This window comes from Rattus rattus, chromosome 9, assembly GCF_011064425.1.
Source record: "Rattus rattus isolate New Zealand chromosome 9, Rrattus_CSIRO_v1, whole genome shotgun sequence".
Classification (NCBI taxonomy): domain Eukaryota; kingdom Metazoa; phylum Chordata; class Mammalia; order Rodentia; family Muridae; genus Rattus; species Rattus rattus.
Genome location: NC_046162.1, coordinates 37,697,215 through 37,718,273, shown reverse-complemented (window position 1 = coordinate 37,718,273; position 21,059 = coordinate 37,697,215). Strand labels below are relative to the sequence as shown.

The 21,059-nt window shown below is 46.4% G+C and overlaps 1 protein-coding gene across 1 annotated transcript in view; it reads left to right on the top strand.

The window, feature by feature from the left end:
• The window catches only part of Fat2 (FAT atypical cadherin 2), a 65,764-nt gene that overhangs the window by 15,728 nt on the left and 28,977 nt on the right, over positions 1 to 21,059 (top strand). The window contains exons 5-11 of the mRNA XM_032912167.1: positions 202 to 260; positions 2,351 to 2,662; positions 6,221 to 6,431; positions 9,080 to 9,219; positions 10,499 to 10,780; positions 12,310 to 12,520; positions 15,614 to 19,672. Of these exons, the coding sequence (XP_032768058.1) occupies positions 202 to 260; positions 2,351 to 2,662; positions 6,221 to 6,431; positions 9,080 to 9,219; positions 10,499 to 10,780; positions 12,310 to 12,520; positions 15,614 to 19,672 (5,274 nt within the window). The remainder of the gene's footprint in view (positions 1 to 201; positions 261 to 2,350; positions 2,663 to 6,220; positions 6,432 to 9,079; positions 9,220 to 10,498; positions 10,781 to 12,309; positions 12,521 to 15,613; positions 19,673 to 21,059) is intronic.

Here is a 21,059-nt window from a genome sequence, read left to right as displayed (position 1 = left end):
GTGAGAGGAGACTCATGTGGGGACTTCAGTTAGTGCGTTTTCTGTCACGTGTCTCCCACCTCCTCAGCCTCCCTTCCCGTTCTCCAGAGCTCTAAATGTCAAAAACCAGGACTCTGTTTGTTGTATTTAATTCTGAACCTGCTCCATAACGAGGCCCTGGGAGCCCTTGGCTCATTTCTCTCTCTATCCGTCCCTTCCCAGGTCTCCTGACCACTGCCAAGCAGCTGGACCGAGAGAACAAGGATGAGTATGTCCTAGAGGTGAGTTGTGGGAAAGCTGGGCACTGCCTTTGAAAGCCCTGAAGGAAGCTGGACTGTAGGCAGTCAGCTGTCCGGCTCCAGTGCTGTGGATGGGGGTGGGGTGGGAGGTTGAGGTGGGAAAGGACAACCTGTTTCATTCTGTTTCTGTGGCTGGTGGTAAAGATCTGTAGGTTTTCACCAGTTCTTCATACTGAGGAGGAAAGGATTCTGAAACCTTATCCAGACAGGGCAGGACGTCTGGGTTAACTAGTAATGCCTGAAGGAAGTGCTGGTAATGTGCGGTGTGGTGTGGTGTGGTGTGGTATGGTGGTATGGTGTGGTGGTGGTGGTGGTGGTGGTGGTGTGTGTGTGTGTGTGTGTGTGTGTGTGTGTGTGTGTGTGTGTGTGTGTGTGTGGTGTGGTGTGTGTGTGTGTGTGTGTGTGTGTGTGTGTGTGGTGTGTGTGAGTGTGGGTATGGGGGTGGGTCTGTGTGTAGGTGTGTGGTGTGTGTGTCTGTGTCTCTCTCTCTCTGTGTGTGTATGTGGTGTGTGTGTGTGGTGTGTGTGTGTGTCTGTGTCTCTCTCTCTCTGTGTGTGTGGTGTGGTGTGTGTGGTGTGTGTGTGTGTGGTGTGTGAGTGTGTGGTGTGTGTGTGTGTGTGTGTGTGTGTGTGTGGTCTAGTTTCTAGCTCATCCCTCCTGGCTTGGGGAAAGCAAACCACATAATGGTCCTTTACAAGGTTTGATGCAGGATCAGAATAAAATTTTTGTCTTTTAGATCTGTGTTTTTCCTAAGATCACCCTACTACAAGACTCCCACAGTGCTCCAGAGGGGAAATAAATTAGTAGAGGTTACAAACCTAGCTATTTCTCTCCTAAGCAGCCTGTACCCCACCAGTCACCTCTTCTGACCTTAAGTGCACCCATAGTAGGACGCATATTCCTTAGCAGGCTGGAGGTCATTCTGCTTTTCTATGCTACAGGCTCTGAGATCTCCTTCCCTTTCACACACACACACACACACACACACACACACACACACACACACACACACACACACACAGGTGGGGCGCCACACCTGTGAGCCCAGCTATTTAGGAAGTGAATCACAAGTTCAAAGCCCGTCTGGGCTGCAGAAGGAATTCAAGGCAGGCCATGACCTTGTTCCAAGATAAATAACAGAGAAAAGTGATGGTAGGGCTCACTGGTAGAGCATGGAGTATGTACACAGCAGGTGTGAGGCCCTGAGTTGACATGCTTGAACCAAAAAGAAAGGAAGGGTGGAAGGAAGGAAGGAAGAAGAAAGAAGGAAGGAAAGAAGGAGAAAGGAAAGGCATTTGCCACTAAGAACAAAATGTCTTCCAGTTCCCAGTTTAGTAATTTTTGAAGTCTAGGACACTGGTTCTCAACCTGTGGGTCACGACTCCTTCATAGGGATCACCTATGACCATTGGAAAACACAGATATATACATCACGATTCATAATCACTGCAGAATTACAGTATGAAGTAGCAATGAAATAATTTTATGGTTGAGGTCACCACAACATGAGGAACTGTATTAAAGGGTCCCAGAATTAGGAAGGTTGAGAAACACTGCTCAAAAAGTTCTTTCAGATAGCTGCTTTCTTGCGCAGAGTGAGGATCAAACCCAGGGCCTCATACATGCTAGGCAAGTACTGTACCACTGAGCCACACTTCAGCCTCTGGGCTACTGTGAGTGGAAATGAACGCCTTGTCTCATACCATTTCCTCAGCACCCTGGCTGTGTCAGATGACTGGGTTCTGGCGCCAGCAGCGCATGATTCTGAAGTTGGAGTTCGTTTCGGGTATCGGGCATCAGGTCTGACCCAGGTTTCACCCATTCCTGCAACGATGCTTTCTAACCCAAGCGGAGAGCAAGGCTTCTGGCAATCGTAGGAAGAGGCCCAGAGTCTTCCACGTGAAGGCCTGGTCTTCATGGCAGTGCCTTCTGGTTCTCTGTGGTTCCCTTCTGCTCTTCTGTTCCAAGGTCAGATTGTGGCAATAACAGCAACCAGCGCTAACATGGCGTGAGCCACGGTAGGACTGCTTCACAGTGGCCACACAGGCGCTCACACACCGTTTTGTCTACAGGTGACTGTGCAGGACAACGGGGACCCCTCGCTAAGGTCCACCTCCAGGGTGGTGGTGTGCATCCTGGATGTCAATGACAACCCACCCGTGTTCTCCCACAAGCTCTTTAACGTCCGCCTTTCAGAAAGACTAAGCCCCCTCTCCCCGGAGCCTGTGTACAGGCTGGTGGCTTCAGATCCAGATGAAGGTCTCAACGGCAGCGTCACCTACAGCATTGAGGAGAGTGATGAGGAGAGCTTCAGGATCGACCCTGTCACAGGAGTTGTGTCTTCTAGCAGCACCTTTGCAGCGGGAGAGTACAATATCCTAACGGTGAGTGGTCGAAGGGCTGCCCAGCTGAGGGCAGAAGTGGCTGGTGGTTTTCCTTTCTTTTTTTTCTTTTTCTCTTATCTTTCTTTCGTGTGTGTGTGTGTGTGTGTGTGTGTGTGTGCACTTGTGTGTGTGTGTGTCTGTCTGTCTGTCTGTCTGTCCATCTGTCCGTGTGTTTTAGCTTATAAGGAGGTGGAGGTGGAGGGGCAGGTTCACTTCTGAGAGACACTCACAGCCTGTTCTGCTGGAGCAGCATTAATTCATTCCTGAGTGTTGCACCCCAAAAGTCCATCACTAAACTCCATTTCTTGTGTGTGTGCACACACGTGTGTGTGTGTGTGTGTGTGTGTGTGTGTGTGTGTATTCTTGTGTAGCAGCACTCACTGTGTGGGTATCACATCCATCGCTATCACTTATGCACTATCAATCTTTAGGCACTGTCTTCTTTTTCTTTCTTTCTTTCTTTCTTCCTTCCTTCCTTTCTTTCTTTGTTTCTCTCTTTTCTCTCTTTCTCTCTCTCTCTCTTTCTCTCTTTCTTTCTTTCTTCCTTCCTTCCTTTCTTTCTTTCTTTCTTTCTTTCTTTCTTTCTTCCTTTCTTCCTTTTTGAGACACACTCTCTCACCTACCCGGACCTCCTCAGGCAGACTAGGCTGGAGTTCACCGAGCCTGTGATCCACCTGTGTCTGTGTTTGTCACCCCAGCCCCGGGATTACGAACGTTCATCAGCACGCCCTATTTTTAATAGCTTCTGGGGCTTCTGTTCCTGTGTTTGAAAGGCAGACACTTTGCCAACCGAGCCATCTCCTCAGCCCCTTGACTCTGCCTCTTAATAAAAGTCTGTTTACTAATTTATTCTGCATGTATAGGTGTTTTGCCTGCGCGTATGTGTGTGCACCATGTGCGTGCCTGGTGCTGTGGAGGCCATAAGAGGCTATCGGATCCCCTGAAACTGGAGTTACAGGTGCTTGTGAGCTTGCACGCGGGTGCTGAGGATGGAACCCAGGTCCTCTGGAATAGCAGCCAGTGCTCTTAACTTCTGAGCCTTCCCTCCAGCCCCCTAGATTTCACCTCTTGAGAAAGACTCCCCAGCCTCAGCGCTGCTTCATTAGGACCCCAGCTTGCAGTGCATGAAGCTTTGAGGGATGACTCGAACCATCTCTAGACCATAACAGGGTGGAGCAGGTGAGGAAGGCCTGGAGGGCGTCTGTAGAAGAATGGTCCCAGATGGTGAATTCCTGTGAGGGGAGGGAGATTGCCTTCTTTGTCTTCCCTTAGGGAACCGGGCAGTCCCCACTCTCCCTCAGGGGAGCAGAGTTGTGGACTGTGGGCTTCTCTTTTTGAGGACAATAAAGGCCCCTGAAGCCACCTGTTCTTACAAATAAAAATTCAGCAAAATTAACCATGGTCTCAGAATCAAGATAGACCTGTTGGATTTTTTTTTAAGATTTATTTATTTTGTTTTTAATTATAATTTTTTTTACAGGGTCTTACTATGTAGCTTTGGCTAGCCAGGAAGTCACTAAGTAGACTAAGCTGGCGGGGAATTCACAGGGATTCACTTTGCCAAAAGTATGCGTACATGTGTGGGAGTGCACACTCTTGCGGAGGCTAGAAGCAGCTGCTGTCTCTAGAGCTGGTGTTACAGGTGGTTGTAAACCACCTGACATCGACGCTGAGAACTGAACTCAGGTCCCCTGAAAGAACAGCAGGTGCTTTTAACTGCTGATCCATCTCTCCATCACCCAGTACCTGGATTTTCACCCAACTACAGCCATATGGCATCTGTTAGGCATGTTCTACCACTGACCCACATCCTCAAGTCCTAAAATCCATTAAAAAACCCTGAACCATTTCAGGTGAGAATAGCCTGTCCAACATCACACCCTCGTGGCTGTGGCCAGTTTCCACCATCTTGCAGAGTAGCTCCTCATTCTGAACCTGTCTTGGTGCATTTCCGGCTCCTGGAATTTTATTTTGTGCATCATGCTGCGTGTCTAACCTAGAAGTTTCCAGCCGTTCCTGCATTAAGATCCAATAACCTTGAGAAGCTTGAGGAGAGAGGAAGCCCCTGAGAATCATGAGCAAAAATAAATGAATTACGTCTGAGCAATAGACCATGGGCTTTCCTGAGTGACGGACAGCAGCTCCTGTCTGGAGACCCTGACCTGAACTTCCCTTCTCCAGACAAGCCATTTAAGGAATCTCTGTAAGCTGAGGCTAAGATCCCAGTGCATCAAAAGACAGGACATGGGTTCTTAAACCACACCACCAAACGGAAGCTCAGCCTTGCTGCTGATGGGTCACATGACTCTAAGTATGAACTCAGGGTAGGAACATGGAGTCCCCGTTTCTGCCAACAAAGGGGAGATAAGTTACTGTGGTATGTCTCCTAGGGCTACAGTGAGGATGAAAAGGCTGCACACAGAGCTCTTAGGGTGAGGACTGATTGTAGCAGAGCCCAGTGAATCTGACTCTGTGTTTGTTGGCAGTGATTTGCCACCTATGAGTTTAAAATCCAACTTGGGAATCACTATGCAGTAAGATATAGTGGCTTTCTTTGTGAGTCCTTTCCACCACTGTGATCACATCCCTGACAGGGGTAGCCTACGGGAGGTTGGGGGGCAATTTATTTGGGCTCACTTTTCTAGAGGGTCTTGTCTATAATTACAGCCATGCCCATTTGAGCAAACATCATGGCGGTAGATTTATGTGGTAGAAGAGAAGCATTCACTTCATGGCTGAACAGGGAGTTGAGAAAGAGATTCAGGGGGAGACTGAGGCATGACACAATCCCCAAAGATGTGCCCTAGTGACCTCTGTGTCAGCCCATGCCTACTTCTCACCGTCTCCCACCATATTTGTTTCATACCAAGAACACATCAAGGGAACCGACCCATTAATTAAGTCAGCACCCTTGCAATCTAGCCTTTTTCTGGAAATGCTATCACAGATACGACCAAAGGCCTGGTTTACTAATCTCCTATACATTCCGCAGTGGAATTGCTTTAGTTACTTCTATTGCTGTGATAAAATACTGGGACCAAAAGCAACTTTAGGAAGAAAGGGTTAATTTTAGCTTACGGTTCCAGAGGGATAGAGTCCATAATGGCAGAAAGGGAGCAGGAAGTAGAGAAACCACACGTCATCCACACACAGGAAGCAAAGGGAGACAGAACAGGAAGCGGGGTCAAAAGATAAACACTCAAAGCCCATCCCCAGTGACATTCTTTCTCTAGCAAGGCTGAATCCCCTAAAGGTTCCACAATCTCCTCAAACGTTGCTGTCTACCGAGGATCAAGTGTTCAATTATCTGAACCAAAAGCAGTCATTTCTCATTCAAACCACCACACTGATCAAGTTGGCAAACAGTGTTAACGGTCCCAGTGTTTCATTGCTTTGTTTTTCCACCTAACAAGAGATTCTAGAATGTATGCTACAAGTGTTTGCCTAATAGCCAACAGAGCTCCTGTCTTATCATCATCCTTCGAGTATGTGTCCAATGGGGAAGTGAGTGGAAGGCCACTCCCATGATGACTCACTGGGCTTTTGGTATTTTTTTAGATCAAGGCAACAGACAGTGGGCAGCCAGCACTCTCCACCAGTGTCCGGCTACACATCGAATGGATTCCCCAGCCTCGGCCATCCTCCATCCCACTGTCCTTTGATGAGTCGTACTACAGCTTTACAGTCATGGAGACAGACCCCGTGAACCACATGGTGGGAGTCATCAGTGTAGAGGGACGGCCTGGCCTCTTCTGGTTCCACATCTCAGGTGAGGACCAAGAAGAACAAATCCCTCATTTTTATATCCCCACCTGATGCAGTACTCTATTCCTCTTAAGGGCATACTCCATCACAGCCTCTCTTTTTCTTCTTCTGACCATAGTTTCCCTGGTTTTCTGGGATCTGGGACATTGGGTAGAAGGAACAACACACCTGCCTGGCCTCTTCTGTTATAGCCAAGACCTCAGCTTGACCATTTGTGATATTAATAATATCGTGATAACTAGGTGGGCCCTAGTTATACCAGATGCCTAGGAGACCTTAGGTGGATTGTCCAGGGTGACCCAGAAGAGAAAGCACTAAGTCAGGGCAGAGCTGTGTTGACTGAGCCTGAGGTTAGCATGGGGCCATTCTCCCCATGCCTGTCCTATGTTCCGTGTGTGTGTGTGTGTGTGTGTGTGTGTGTGTGTGTGTGTGTGTGTGTGTGTGTGTGTATGTGTCCATGCATGCATGAGCCCACGTGCATGTAAGTGTGTCTGCATGAAATAAAACTCAAGGCTGTATGCTCTGTCCACATCCTGACTCCATCCATGCTCCTTGTCATTCTAAGTGGCTCTTGGATCCAGGCTCTGATGGGTGGCTCTGCTCCAGCCTTTCTTTCTGTCAAGGTTTTGGTGTTCATGTATTTAAAACGAAACAAACAAAATATCTGAGGGTCATAGAACCATCTGGGAAATTGGGGAATGCTCAGGTCTCCTTTTCAGTAACATGTATACACACGTGACCAATCACAAATGTAAACCTAGGTATAAATGTAAAGGTTTCTATTTTTTTTTAAAGACTGTCTGATATCTACCCAGAGATTTTAAATTCTAATATCTCCACTTTAGCACTTCCCTGGACCACGGAGTCCCGCTGCAGTAGATTCCAGTCTGGATTGGAGGCAGAGTAGGATACTCCCTTGGCCCAAGATCCTTGACTTCTTAAACTTCTGGTTCTTATTCCCTGATCTTTTAATTGTTTGGTTATTTTCTTCAATGTGTAATTAATGCATGAACCAAAATAACACTTATGAAACAGAAGTGTGTGTACAGAAGAAACACATATCACTGAAAGTCCTACCAATCCAAATATAATCCATTGCTATAGTTTTGATGTGTTTCTTTATGGACACATGTGGGATTATATTAAAATTTTATTTTATATTTTATTGTAATATATTGTGAACATATTTTTACATAACTAAAGAGAATTCTGTTTGCTAGACATTTAAAGAGCTTCGTGCTATTCTAGAGCTTATCTATTTATGTTATCTTTGATATTTTAAGAAACATTTTTTTTTAAAGATTTATTTATTTATTATATATAAGTACACTGTAGCTGTCTTCAGATACACCAGAAGAGGGCATCAGATCTCTTTACAGATGGTTGTGAGCCACCATGTGGTTGCTGGGAATTGAACTCAGGACCTCTGGAAGAGTAGTCGGGTGCTCTTAACCGCTGAGCCATCTCTCCAGCCCTGATATTTTAAAATATAGTCTTTCCAGATCTCATACATGAATCTACAGTATCTTGACCATGTCCTCCCATTTTCAACTCCCCAATACACCTCCTTCCCAACTTCACATCCTCTTCTTAAAATATTTTGTTTAATTTTGGCATTTTCGTTTTCTTGTTAAAGAATTTTTTAATTTTTAATTATGTGGTCATGTGTGTACCTGTTTGTTGATGTGCTACATGTGTGTGGAGCCTGCAGAAGCCATTTGGCCCCCAACCCCTGGGACCGGAGTTACAGACATTTGTAAGGCACTCGACATGAGTGCCGGGATCTGAACTTGGGTCCTTGAGAAGAGCAGCAAGAACGCTTAATCACTGAGTCATCTCTGCAGTCCTCCTGGCATTTCACGTGTTTAGTCTTTATCTAACCCTGACCCCTGTCTTCCTGCTCCACTCCTTAAACCTTTCCACCTGAATTCTTTTAAAAAGAATCAACTTCCTCTTGTTACACAGACTCGTTTTCAGTTGTCCTCATGTCGGGCAGTTTGCACAGTCTATAATGAAACTATGAGTCTGGCTCCTGTGTCCGTCACTTTGTGGTTGTGATTTAAAAAAAAAAACCTCTGAATGAGTCATTTTGGCTCATGGTTTCCGAGTCTTTAGCCCATCATGGCTTAGGTCCATGCAGAGCATCAAGGCATCAGGAATGTGTGGTGCAGGGCTGCTCTTCATTTTATGGCTGGTCAAGAAACAGAGGATGAGACAAGAAGTACCCAGAGATTCTCCCAAGGACCCAGCTCCTAAGTTTCCATTCCCTCCCAAAAGAGTGCTACTATCTGAGGACCAGTCAGCCATTCAATCCATAAAAATCCCAGAAGCAGAAGCGTCCTACAGCAGGTTTTGTTCTTCCCACTGGACTCTTCGCCCCTTACCGACCTGTGTTTCTCTAGATTGTTTGATAACTGGACAAATAGTATAACATCTTTGTGATCTCCCAAGGAAATATACTCCAGATAACCACCATCCCTGAACAGTCTTAGACTCTCTGATTCAGACTCTTCTTTGGACACCTATAGACTTGTCAGCCAAAGTCAGCCAAGGTTGCCACTTACCAAGTGTTCTAGGTCTGTGGCCAAATCTGAGTTGGTCTATAGCTGCCTAAGTCACTGACTTCATATCTGCTCTTTCCCTCCTTTCCAGATGGGGATAAGGACATGGACTTTGACATTGAGAAGACCACAGGGAGCATCATGATAGCCAGACCTCTTGATACAAGGAGAAAGTCGAGCTATAACTTGACTGTGGAGGTGACAGATGGGTTCCACACCATTGCCACCCAGGTGAGAGGCCTTAGTCAAGAGCCCCTGGCTTGGGAGGAGATCAGAGGTGAACTTAGAGTAAGGCTATCAAAGGCTTTCTATTGATGTGCGATTCCTTAAAGAATACTGAAGTTGGAATATAAGCTCTGGGTACTAGTCTAACCCCATTTCTGTAGCTGTGGGAGAATCCCCTCCCTATTCTACATCTCCGTACAGTGATAGAATCTATGCAAACAAGCAGTTTTAGTTAATGATAGTCTGCCCAAGGGTCACTGTGGGCATGAGGAATGACATGTCATGGGGCTCTCTCAACCTCTGCTCTGACTGTTGTAAAGTAAAGCCGTTTCAGATACCAGGACTTTACACATTTTGCTTGAAGAAATAGCCCAGTGAAATTGTTCTGTTTGTTTTTTGAGACAGGGTCTCTGGCTACTGCTGTGTTAAGATCCCCTGACAAAAGCAACTTAAGGAAGAAAGGGTTCATTTGGCCCAAAGTTCCGGGTTACAGTTCTTCAGGGCAGAGAACTCAGGCTGCAGGAACGTGAAGCAGCTTCTCCCATTATATCCAAGTCAAGAGTAAAAAACAATGGATTAACACATGCATGCTAGAGTTTGCTTGCTTTCTCTACTATTATATAGTTCAAGAGAGCATGGTGCAGTGTTGGATGGGTCTTTCTGTCTTAATTAATGTAATCAAGGAAATTCCTAACAGATATGTCTAGAGGCCAATTAATCTAGATAACCTTGCAAGAGTCCCTTCCCAGGTGATTCTTGTTCATGTCAGATTGACAACACAAACTACCACAGGAACTTATTACATGGCCTAGAACTTACCATGTAGCCCAAGACTACATGGCGATTCTGCCTCAGACTCCCATATACTTTGATTACACCATGCCCAACATGCACACATGTGCACACATACACGCATACAAAATCAGTGGCCAGCTGGACGTGATAGTATGTGCCTTTAATCCAGGCATTCAGGAAGCAGAGGCAGGTGGATCTCTAAGTTTGAGACTAGCTGGTCTACAGAGCAAATTCCATGACAACCCTGTCTCAAAAAAAAAAAAAAAAAAAAAAAAAAAGAAAGAAAGAAAGAAAACTTACTGGGCAATCTGGTATCTGAAATCTTGTTAGTCTGAAATATTTCCACACCTCAGTAGCTATTTACTGGCTAGAAAGGCAGCTGCTTTCCAGACACTGCCAACATGGATGGGACAGTGAAGTTCCAGCAAACATTATTCCTGTGTCACCGTAGTTCACAATCTTCCTCTTTGCTTCTGGTCCTCCTGCCCAGGTCCACATCTTTATGATTGCCAACATCAACCACCACCGGCCTCAGTTCCTGCAGGATCACTATGAAATCAGGGTCCCCCAAGACACGCTGCCTGGGGTTGAACTCCTCCGAGTCCAGGCCACAGATCAAGACCATGGCAAGGGCCTCATCTATACCATCCTCAGCAGCCAGGACCCTGGAAGTGCCAACCTCTTCCAGCTGGATCCAAGCAGTGGAGTGTTGGTGACAGTGGGGACATTGGACCTGCACTCCGGGCCCTCTCAGCACATTCTGACAGTTATGGTGAGTAAACACAGGAACAGAAAAGACTGGAATCTTAGTTACTTTCTCACCGCTGTCTTTAAATACCCTGACAAGAGCAACTTCAGAGAGAAAGTTCCAGAAGGCTTCGGTCCATCATGGCAACGAAGACATGGCAGCAGAAGCAGAAGGCTGACTGCTCACATTCATCCACACCCAGGAAACAGAGTGAACAGGAAGTGAGGCCAAGTTATAAAGCCTCAAGACCCATGCCTAATGGTCCACTTTCACCAATAGCCCTTCATCTCTTAAAGCTCCCATGAACTTCCCAATCTAGGCACCAAGTATTCAATCACATGTGCCTATGGGGTCATTTCATGTTTAAATCACAGTGGACTTGCATGCAGGTAGATAGTGGACATGCTGGTCCCTGAGGAGCCAGGAGTGTAGACAGTCACAACATAATCCCTGGGGCAGAGGTAAAATACTTCACATCTGGTCAGAGGCGCCTTCTCTAAGGGACACCTGGAGTGAAGATTCAGGTAGAGTAGTTGGCTGCCATGTTTCTCTGGACTCACCCCAGATCTGCAACAGATCTTTGCCCACTCTGTGGTTCTCTGTGGTTTTCGGTTTGCCCTGTAGATTCATGTATTGTCTGACCTGGGAGGGACCCAGAGACCCCCCAGTCCAAGGTAAGGGCAAGAATCAAGCGAGCAACCCTGTGGGATCTAACATTTAAGGAGGGCTTAGTATCTGGGTCCTGTGCTTCTGTGACTCTGAGAATGAAAGCCACCCTGAATTTTACACCCCACATTCCCTAACTACCTCAGCTGTGACCCTGACCACTCCTCCTATCTATACCTGAGGTCTTCAGAAGAAGGGAAAAAATTGCTAACTACCATACAGTTATTTATGAGAAAGCTGGGGTTGGGATTTGATCATCTGTTTTAGGGTTTAGGGTCAGGATTCCTTTTTTTTTTTTTTTTGGATTATTTATTTTATTTGTAAGAGTATACTGCAGTTGTCTTCGGATACACCAAAAGAGGGCACCGATCCCATTACAGATGGTTGTGAGCCCCTGTGTGGCTTCTGGGAAATGAACTCAGGACCTTTGAGTTCAGTCAGTGCTCTTAACCGCTGAGCCATCTCTCCAGCGCACTGGAATCAGGATTCCTACATGCTAATTTATCATGCTTGGGGAATACTGATGTACATTGAAGGATCTGAGACATCCTGCCACCAAGACAGTCCTTCGACTTCATCTAGTTCAGTCTTTCCCAAATCTACACGGCCATAGAACACTTGAAGGGGTTACTACCTTGAAGAACTCATAGTCTGAGGGAGGCTTGCTGTATTCTGTGTGTTATGCCTTTCCCTAAAGTGGAATTATCTATAGGAAAAGCTAAGCCAAATAATTGATAATGAAGCATTTATAAAAGGCACAGATTGGATGGAGAAAGACGTAAAGGAGTCCACAGAAATCGGGCAGCCTGTTCATTAGCATTCTACCTCTTTCATCTGACCCTGACCCTACCTCCTTCAACTCTGTACTCTGTTAAACACTGTGCTAGGTGCGAGACCAAGAGATGCCCATCAAGAGGAACTTCGTGTGGGTGACCATTCATGTGGAGGATGGAAATCTCCACTCACCTCACTTCACTCAGCTTCGTTATGAGGCAAATGTTCCTGACACCACTGCCCCTGGCACAGAGCTACTGCAGGTCCGAGCTGTGGACGCTGACCGGGGAGCCAACGCTGAAGTCCACTATTCCTTCCTAAAAGGTGAGGACCTAGCTGTGAGCTTGAGGAGTTAGACAAGGGCTGGGATGAGGATCAGCAGTAGAGGCACGACTCTACAGATTACTCAAGCGCCAGCTCTCCAAGCAGTGACAGGTGACCATTCGAGAACACTCCATGTGTCAATGTTATTCAAAAACTGATAATACCAATAGCAAAGGTGCTCTCGAGACATGGGAAAATTTATGAATATGATACAAGCCACCATGGGCATGTAGAAAATGTTTATAGAGCCTGTAAGTGTGTTGGGATGTAATGATTTCGTGTACATGTGTGAGAAGGGATATTTTAGTACTTCGTCATTCATGATATTGTTTTAGGAGTAACTTATATTTTCTGCTCAAGGCACATATCGACTTGGCATCTGTTATATGATTTTCTTCCTCTAAAGACCGGGAATATCACCTTTTCTATAAGGCTGTAAGAAAATGCATATGTGTTATAAAATAGGCAAGTGCCAGATATTTCACTGTCATTAAGCAATGTCAGTTATTAGCTAATGTGGAGCTGGTGAGCTGGCTCCAAGGATAAAAGTTCACGCTGTTCTTGCAGACGGTCCAAGTTTGGTTCTGCCTATGTAGGTTGGGCTTCTCATCTGTAACTCCAGCTGGAGCAGGGACCTGATGTCCTCTTCTGGCTATGGCAGGCACTGCATTCACATGGCACGCACACACACACACACACACACACACACACACACACACACACACACACTTACACACGCTAAAAAACAATGAATCATTTAAAAAAATCCATGTGATGTGACAAATTGATAACATCCAGTATCCCACAAATTACCAGTGATCATTTACAAGATAAAATACATAATTAATGACACTTCAATCATTAGTTTTAATGATGATGATATGTCACAGAAGTAGACACTATGGAAGGAGAGCCATGATCACAGCTTACTCATCACCTTCTCAGAGCACAGTGCTGGCTGAATGCGTCTGCAAAACTAAGAGATTTTTACACTCCCTTTGTGGGAGAAATGGTTGCCCACACGACAGACCACTGTAGAGATAAATTATGACACACTCATTGTTTATCTTCTGATTCTTTTGGAATATAATCCTATCACTCATCTCATTTCTTCTTAATGGCATCCATCCTGATGGAGATGATACTCTCATTTTACAGACAAAGATTAGGGGCTGGTGTGATGGCTCAGCGGGTAAAGGTACTTGTCTCCAAGCAGAAGACCTGAGTTCATTCCCTGGGGCACACATGGTGGAGGGAAAGAACTGACCGCCCCAAGTTGTCCCCTGACTGCCACAGCATACGGTGACATACAAAATAAGTTTAATAAAAATATTGAATACCGGTTTTAAATATTCCATGGATTATAAAACCACTCGTGCTCATTTTTAAAAACACAGGAGCTATAGGAATATATGAAGAAGATAAGGTACAGCCCTAAATGCCAACTCCTAGAGACAACTGTCAATGTATTGCCTGCCCGTATTTTCTGAGCACCTTTTGGGTAGTGCTGAGATTATAGTGAGTCTATAATTCTGCACATTGGCTCTTTTCTCTTGGCAGCATACCATGAGAAAGAACTAGAATTATGTTTAGATAGCTAACTGAGGTACTGTTTCATTTCATTTTTGAGACAGGGTCTCACATTACCTTGGCTGGTCTTAATCTCTCTATGTAGCCAAGGACGATCTCCAATTCCTTACCTTCCTCCTGCCTTCATCTCTCAAGGGCTGGCATCACAGGTATGCGCTAACACACCTGGCTAACTTAGCTATATTTAATGGATCTACCTAAGCCAGCTGTTTACTCGTGAGCCCCACACCCACCTATCATCTGTGGATAGGCTCAGAGGAGTGGAAGAGTCGGCGGGGAGGCTGTTCGGTGAAGCTCAGCTGTTTGTCTAGTCATATAAAACATGCATGATACAAAGAGAGAAAGCTGCCTCCCTGCCTCCATGGGCCCCTCTGGTGATGACCAAACCAAGTCTCCTGTCACTTGGGTTTCCTTGCAGGAAGAGAGCACACCTCTCTGGTTCCCATTCAGACTTTGTGATTAAATTCTGTTACAAGCCTCAGCTGGGTTTGAGAGTCTCTAGCCCTTATCTAACACTTGCTTTAAAAAAAAAAAAAGAAAGAAAAAGAAAAAACAAAGAAAAAAGATAGGTTCCAGGCCATATACTTCAGTAGGGAATGTCTTTCATAGAGAGTTTAATATTAATTTTTTCATTGACTTGCTTTTATAATAACCCCTGATTTACAGCAAAAAAGGATTTTCCTTTCTTTCTTTCTTTCTTTCTTTCTTTCTTTCTTCTTTTCTCTTTTTAAAGATCAGTATAAAGTTGCCTTCTAAAAACACATGTCAAATCTGGAGTGAACCTACTTAAAGAAAAGTATTCATGAGTTGTTATTATAAAATAATTGACCGGTGGCTGAGTATTTGAAAAGAAATGATCAGGAGGGTGTGGGCGAAGATTAGGGGATAGGGTGTGGTGGGAAGTGCTGGTGTAGAAGCCCGTGGCTCTGGGCACTCTGCACATTTCCTCCCCACTCATCTTATTCACTTTTCAGGCGTGGTGAGAGACTTTCTAATAGGAGGCTATGAAGAGAAGAGAGTGGCTTTTAAGGTCCCTGTCAGTGTTGGCAGCCTGACTCCGTGTTTGCAGACCCACCTGATAACTATGTAAGCAGAGCTATCAAAAGCAAGTCAAGGGATGCCCCAGAATGCTCTACCATACAACAGAGGTTCTGCCTACAAAGGGCGCCAAGGAACTTGAGGGTGAAGCATGCTTTCCTTGCAAAGTATAGGTCCCATTTCTTGGCTTCAAAGGCTTATGGATGACTTCTTTGTAGCCATCAAGTTGTATCCCAGAGACGTTCCAGTGGCTGACACTTTTATTTAGACAGCAACTATGCAGGGTGACACTCAGAGCTGTGTAGCGTGCGTTTGCTCTAACGTGATACACTAAACCCAGGGTGACTGGGATGCAGATCGTATATCGTCCCTGTTCGGTACCTTGGCCTCTCGACTGACATAGAAGCCTGGCTGGTGTGTCTTGAGGGTGTAGCAAACTTCAGTTTGTCCGATTCTCTGTTCCAGGGAACAGTGACGGTTTCTTCAACATTGACTCCCTCCTGGGCATCATCACAGTCGCTCAGAGACTTCATCATGTCCATCTCACCAGGCATGCATTGACCGTGAAGGCAGAAGACCAAGGCTCCCCACGGCGGCATGACCTGGCTATGGTGGTCATTCATGTCCACCCCTCCGACAGCAGTGTTCCCGTTTTTTCAAAGGATGAGTATTTCATAGAGATCCCGGAATCGGTCCCCATCGGCTCTCCGATCCTCCTCATCTCTGCTGGCAGCTCCTCTGAAGTCACCTATGAGCTAAGAGAAGGGAACAAGGACAGTGTATTCTCCATGAACTCCTACTCCGGCCTCATCTCCACTCAGAAACGCTTAGACCATGAGAAAGTTCCGTCGTACCAACTGAGAATCCGGGGCAGCAACATGGCAGGCGTGTTCACAGAGGTGGTGGTGCTGGTCTACATCATCGATGAGAATGACAATCCTCCTGCATTCGGGAAGCCAACTTTTGTGGGGCACATCAGTGAGGCGGCTCCTCTGCACAGCCTGATCCTGGGGGAAGACAACAGCCCCTTGGTCATCCGTGCCTCAGACAGTGACCGGGAAGCTAATTCCTTGTTGGTCTACAAAATCTTGGAACCGGAGGCCTTAAAGTTTTTCAAAATTGACCCCAGCATGGGAACCTTAACTACTACATCAGAGCTGGATTTCGAGGACACACCCTTGTTCCAATTCAACATCTATGTCCATGACCAAGGGACACCCATCTTATTTGCACCCAGATCTGCCAAGGTCATCATCCATGTCCGAGATGTGAATGACTCTCCTCCCAGGTTCTCAGAGCAGATATACGAAGTGGCGGTGGTGGAACCCATCCACCCTGGCATGGACCTCCTCACAGTGCAGGCTGAGGATAATGACTCGAGAGTCACCTATAGCATCAAAACCAGCAACGCTGATGAAGCTGTTACCATTCACCCCATCACAGGCCAAATATCTGTGGTTAATCCTGGTACTCTCAGGCTTTTTCAGAAGTTCAGTATTAGGGCTTCTGATGGTCTGTATCATGATACCGCAGTGGTAAAAATATCTTTGACCCAAGTCCTCGATAAAAGCTTACAGTTTGATCAGGATGTCTACAGGGCAAGAGTGACGGAGAATACACCACACAGAAAGGCACTGGTAATTCTTGGTGTCCATGGAAACCATTTGAATGACACCCTTTCCTACTTCCTCTTGAATGGCACAGACTTATTTCACATGATCAAGTCAGCAGGTGTGCTGCAAACCAGAGGAGGGACATTTGATCGGGAGCAGCAGGACACTCATGAAGTGGCAGTGGAGGTGAGGGATAACCGGGTCCCTCAGCGGGTGGCTCAGGCTCTTGTCAGGGTCTCTGTGGAAGATGTCAATGACAACATCCCTGAGTTTCAGCATCTGCCCTACTATACAGTCATCCAAGATGGCACTGAACCTGGGGACGTCCTCTTTCAGGTATCTGCCACTGATAAGGATTTGGGAGCCAACGGGACCGTCACATATGGGTTTGCAGAAGATTATGCCTATTTCCGGATTGACCCCTATGTTGGGGACATATCACTCAAGAAACCCTTTGATTATCAAGCTTTGAATAAGTATCACCTCAGAGTCATTGCTCGAGATTCAGGTATTCCACCCCTCCAAACTGAAGTGGAGGTACACGTTACCGTCAGAAATAAATCCAACCCATTGTTTCAGAGTCCATACTACAAAGTGAAAGTCCCTGAAAATATCACACTCTATACCCCGATTCTTCACACACAGGCCCGGAGTCCAGAGGGCCTGAGGCTCATCTATAACATTGTAGAGGAAGAGCCTTTGATGTTGTTTACCACTGACTTTAAAACTGGTGTCCTTACAGTGACAGGACCCCTGGACTATGAGTCAAAGAACAAACATGTGTTCACAGTGAGAGCCACAGACACGGCTCTGGGGTCCTTTTCTGAAGCCACAGTGGAAGTCTTAGTTGAGGACATCAATGATAACCCTCCCACTTTTTCCCAGTTGGTCTATACCACTTCGGTTTCCGAGGGCTCACCTGCTCAGACTCCTGTAATTCAACTGTTGGCTTCTGACCAAGACTCAGGACAGAACCAAGATGTCTCCTATCAGATTGTAGAGGATGGTTCAGATGTTTCTAAGTTCTTCCGGATCAATGGGAGCACTGGGGAGATATTCACCATCCAAGAGCTGGACTATGAGGCTCACCAACACTTTCGTGTGAAGGTCAGGGCCATGGATAAAGGAGATCCCCCCCTCACTGGTGAAACACTTGTGGTTGTCAATGTGTCAGACATCAATGATAATCCCCCAGAGTTCAGAGAACCTCAGTACGAAGCCAACGTCAGTGAGCTAGCAACCTGTGGCCACCTAGTTCTAAAAGTTCAAGCTCTTGACCCCGATATCGGGGACACCTCCCGCCTGGAGTACCTGATTCTTTCTGGCAACCAGGACCGACATTTCTCCATCAATAGCACATCGGGAATCATTTCTATGTTCAACCTTTGCAAAAAGCAGCTGGACTCATCTTACAACTTGAGAGTTGGTGCTTCTGATGGGGTCTTCCGAGCAACGGTGCCAGTATATATCAACACTACCAATGCCAACAAGTATAGTCCGGAGTTCCAGCAAAACGTCTATGAAGCTGAATTAGCTGAGAATGCAAAGGTGGGGACAAAGGTGATTGAGCTGCTAGCCATAGACAAAGACAGTGGTCCCTATGGAACAGTGGACTACACCATCATCAATAAACTAGCTGGGGAAAGGTTCTTCATAAATCCCCGTGGTCAGATCACCACCCTTCAGAAACTGGACCGGGAAAATTCAACGGAAAGGGTGATTGCTATTAAGGTCATGGCAAGGGACGGAGGAGGGAAAGTGGCCTTCTGCACCGTGAAGATCATTCTCACTGATGAAAATGACAATGCCCCACAATTCAAAGCATCCGGGTACACTGTGTCCATCCCATCCAATGTCAGCAGAGACTCCCCCATTATCCAGGTGCTGGCTTACGATGCAGACGAAGGTCGGAATGCAGACGTTACCTACTCGGTAGACTCAACCGAGGACCTTGCAGAAGAGATCATTGAAGTCAACCCCACCACCGGTGTGGTCAAGGTGAAGGAGAGCCTGGTGGGACTGGAAAACAGGGCTGTTGACTTCAACATCAAAGCCCAGGATGGTGGTCCTCCTCACTGGGACTCTCTGGTACCAGTACGGCTGCAAGTGGTTCCTAATGAAATCCCTTTGCCCAAGTTTTCTGAACCTCTGTATACTTTCTCTGCACCTGAAGACCTTCCAGAAGGCTCTGAAATTGGGTCTGTGAAGGCAGTAGCTGCTCAAGATCCGATCATCTACAGTCTGGTTCAGGGTACCACTCCAGAGAGCAACAGTGATGATGTCTTCTCCTTGGACCAAGACACGGGAGTCCTAAAAGTGAGGAAAGCCATGGATCATGAGTCCACTAAATGGTACCAGATTGACCTGATGGCACATTGCCCTCATGAGGATACTGACCTGGTGTCATTGGTCTCTGTCAACATTCAAGTGGAAGATGTCAATGACAATAGGCCTGTGTTTGAGGCTGATCCATATAAGGCTTTCCTCACGGAGAATATGCCAGGAGGGACCACAGTCATTCAGGTGACTGCCAATGACCAGGACACTGGAAGTGATGGACAGGTGAGCTACAGGCTGTCAGTGGAGCCTGGTAGCAACATCCACGAACTCTTTGCTGTTGACGGTGAGAGCGGCTGGATCACCACACTCCGAGAACTCGACTGTGAGACTCAGCAGACATACCGTTTCCACGTGGTGGCCTTTGATCATGGACAGACCATCCAGCTGTCTTCTCAGGCCCTGGTTGAGGTCTCCATCACAGACGAGAATGACAACCCCCCTCGGTTTGCTTCCGAAGACTATAGAGGCTCCGTGGTGGAGAACAATGAGCCTGGTGAACTTGTGGCTACACTGAAGACTTTGGATGCTGACATCTCTGAGCAGAATAGGCAGGTCACCTGCTATATCACAGGTAAGGATGCTTATCATGGATTGAAGGCATTGAGAAAGCCTAGAGGAAGGCACTCTGAGACGAAGGGGACACATTTAGTCACTTGTTCCCCTAGGATCTCAGTGGTTCCATTTTGACACTTGGCATCTTTGTTCTCATCCACCTTATGGGGATACTGAGAAAACCCAACTTGGGGAAACTCCTAAAGTTGCCTATAAATTAGGATGTACTTTGCAAAGAGGTAATAATTATTCCTTTAGGTGAGGAGATAGAATCAAAGGAGCATACATACTATACCTGCTTGTCTTGGTCACTATTTTATTGCTGTGCAGAGACCCAGTGACTAAGGCAACTCCTATAAATGAAAACATTTAACTGGGGGCTTGCTTACGGTTTGAGAAGGTTAGTCCATGGTCGTCATGGTGTAAAGCAGACAGCACAACACTGGAACAGTATCTGAGAGCTTCACATTCTGATCTGCAGGTAGCAGGCATAGAGAGACTGGGCCTGATGTGAATGTTTGAAATCTCAAAGCACCACATCCAATAAAGCCACACCTCCTAGTCCTTCCCAAACAGTTTTGCTCCCTGATTAAACATCCAAGTATATGAGCCTATGGGGCCATTCTCATTCAAACTACCACACTACTTACTGTTGGCTGTCTTCTGGAGGTGTTCAGCAGTTGTGACTCATAAAATTCTAGCAGCTGCCTGTCTTTATGCCTGTCTTTGCATCGTGCCCAGGGCAAGTTTGAGGGAGGGTTCTTCACCCAGAGTATTAGTCACATCCCTCATTGCTATGGCAAAAATAACTGATCAAAGCAACAGGAGTAAGGACAGGCTTATCTTGGCTCTTGGCTTGAAAAGGGACGTAATCTACTGTGGCAGGAAGACAGGACAGTAGAATGTGAGGCATCTGCTCGCACCGTATCCAGAGAGACAAATGTTGGCCCTCCACTTACATTCTTTTTTACTCAATCCAGGCCCACGGCCCATGGGCTGGTGCTGCCCACATTCAGGGAAGGTTTTCCACCCCCAGTTAAACCTCTGTGGAAATGCTTTCACAGACACACACAGAGGGGTGTTCCTCAGGTGGCTCTAGAGTCAGCCAAGATGAAAATGGAGATGACCCTTCACACAGAACAAGCCTTTCTTCTCACTCCCAGCATTATGTCCCCCACCCTGTCCCATAAGCATGGCTTGTTCTGCCAATACAGCTGTCGAGGGGAGCACTGAAGTGTTTGAAGTTCCAACGGAAACCTCAGACTCCCTGAGACAGACGGGGTCAGAACCACTTGAAATGGTCAGAAAAAAATGGTTGATTCTAGTCTTGTGATATCAGGCACTTGACAACACCAGTCTTGAAACCCCAAGAATAAGAGAGTAATGGAGGGTGACAGTCAGTTCTT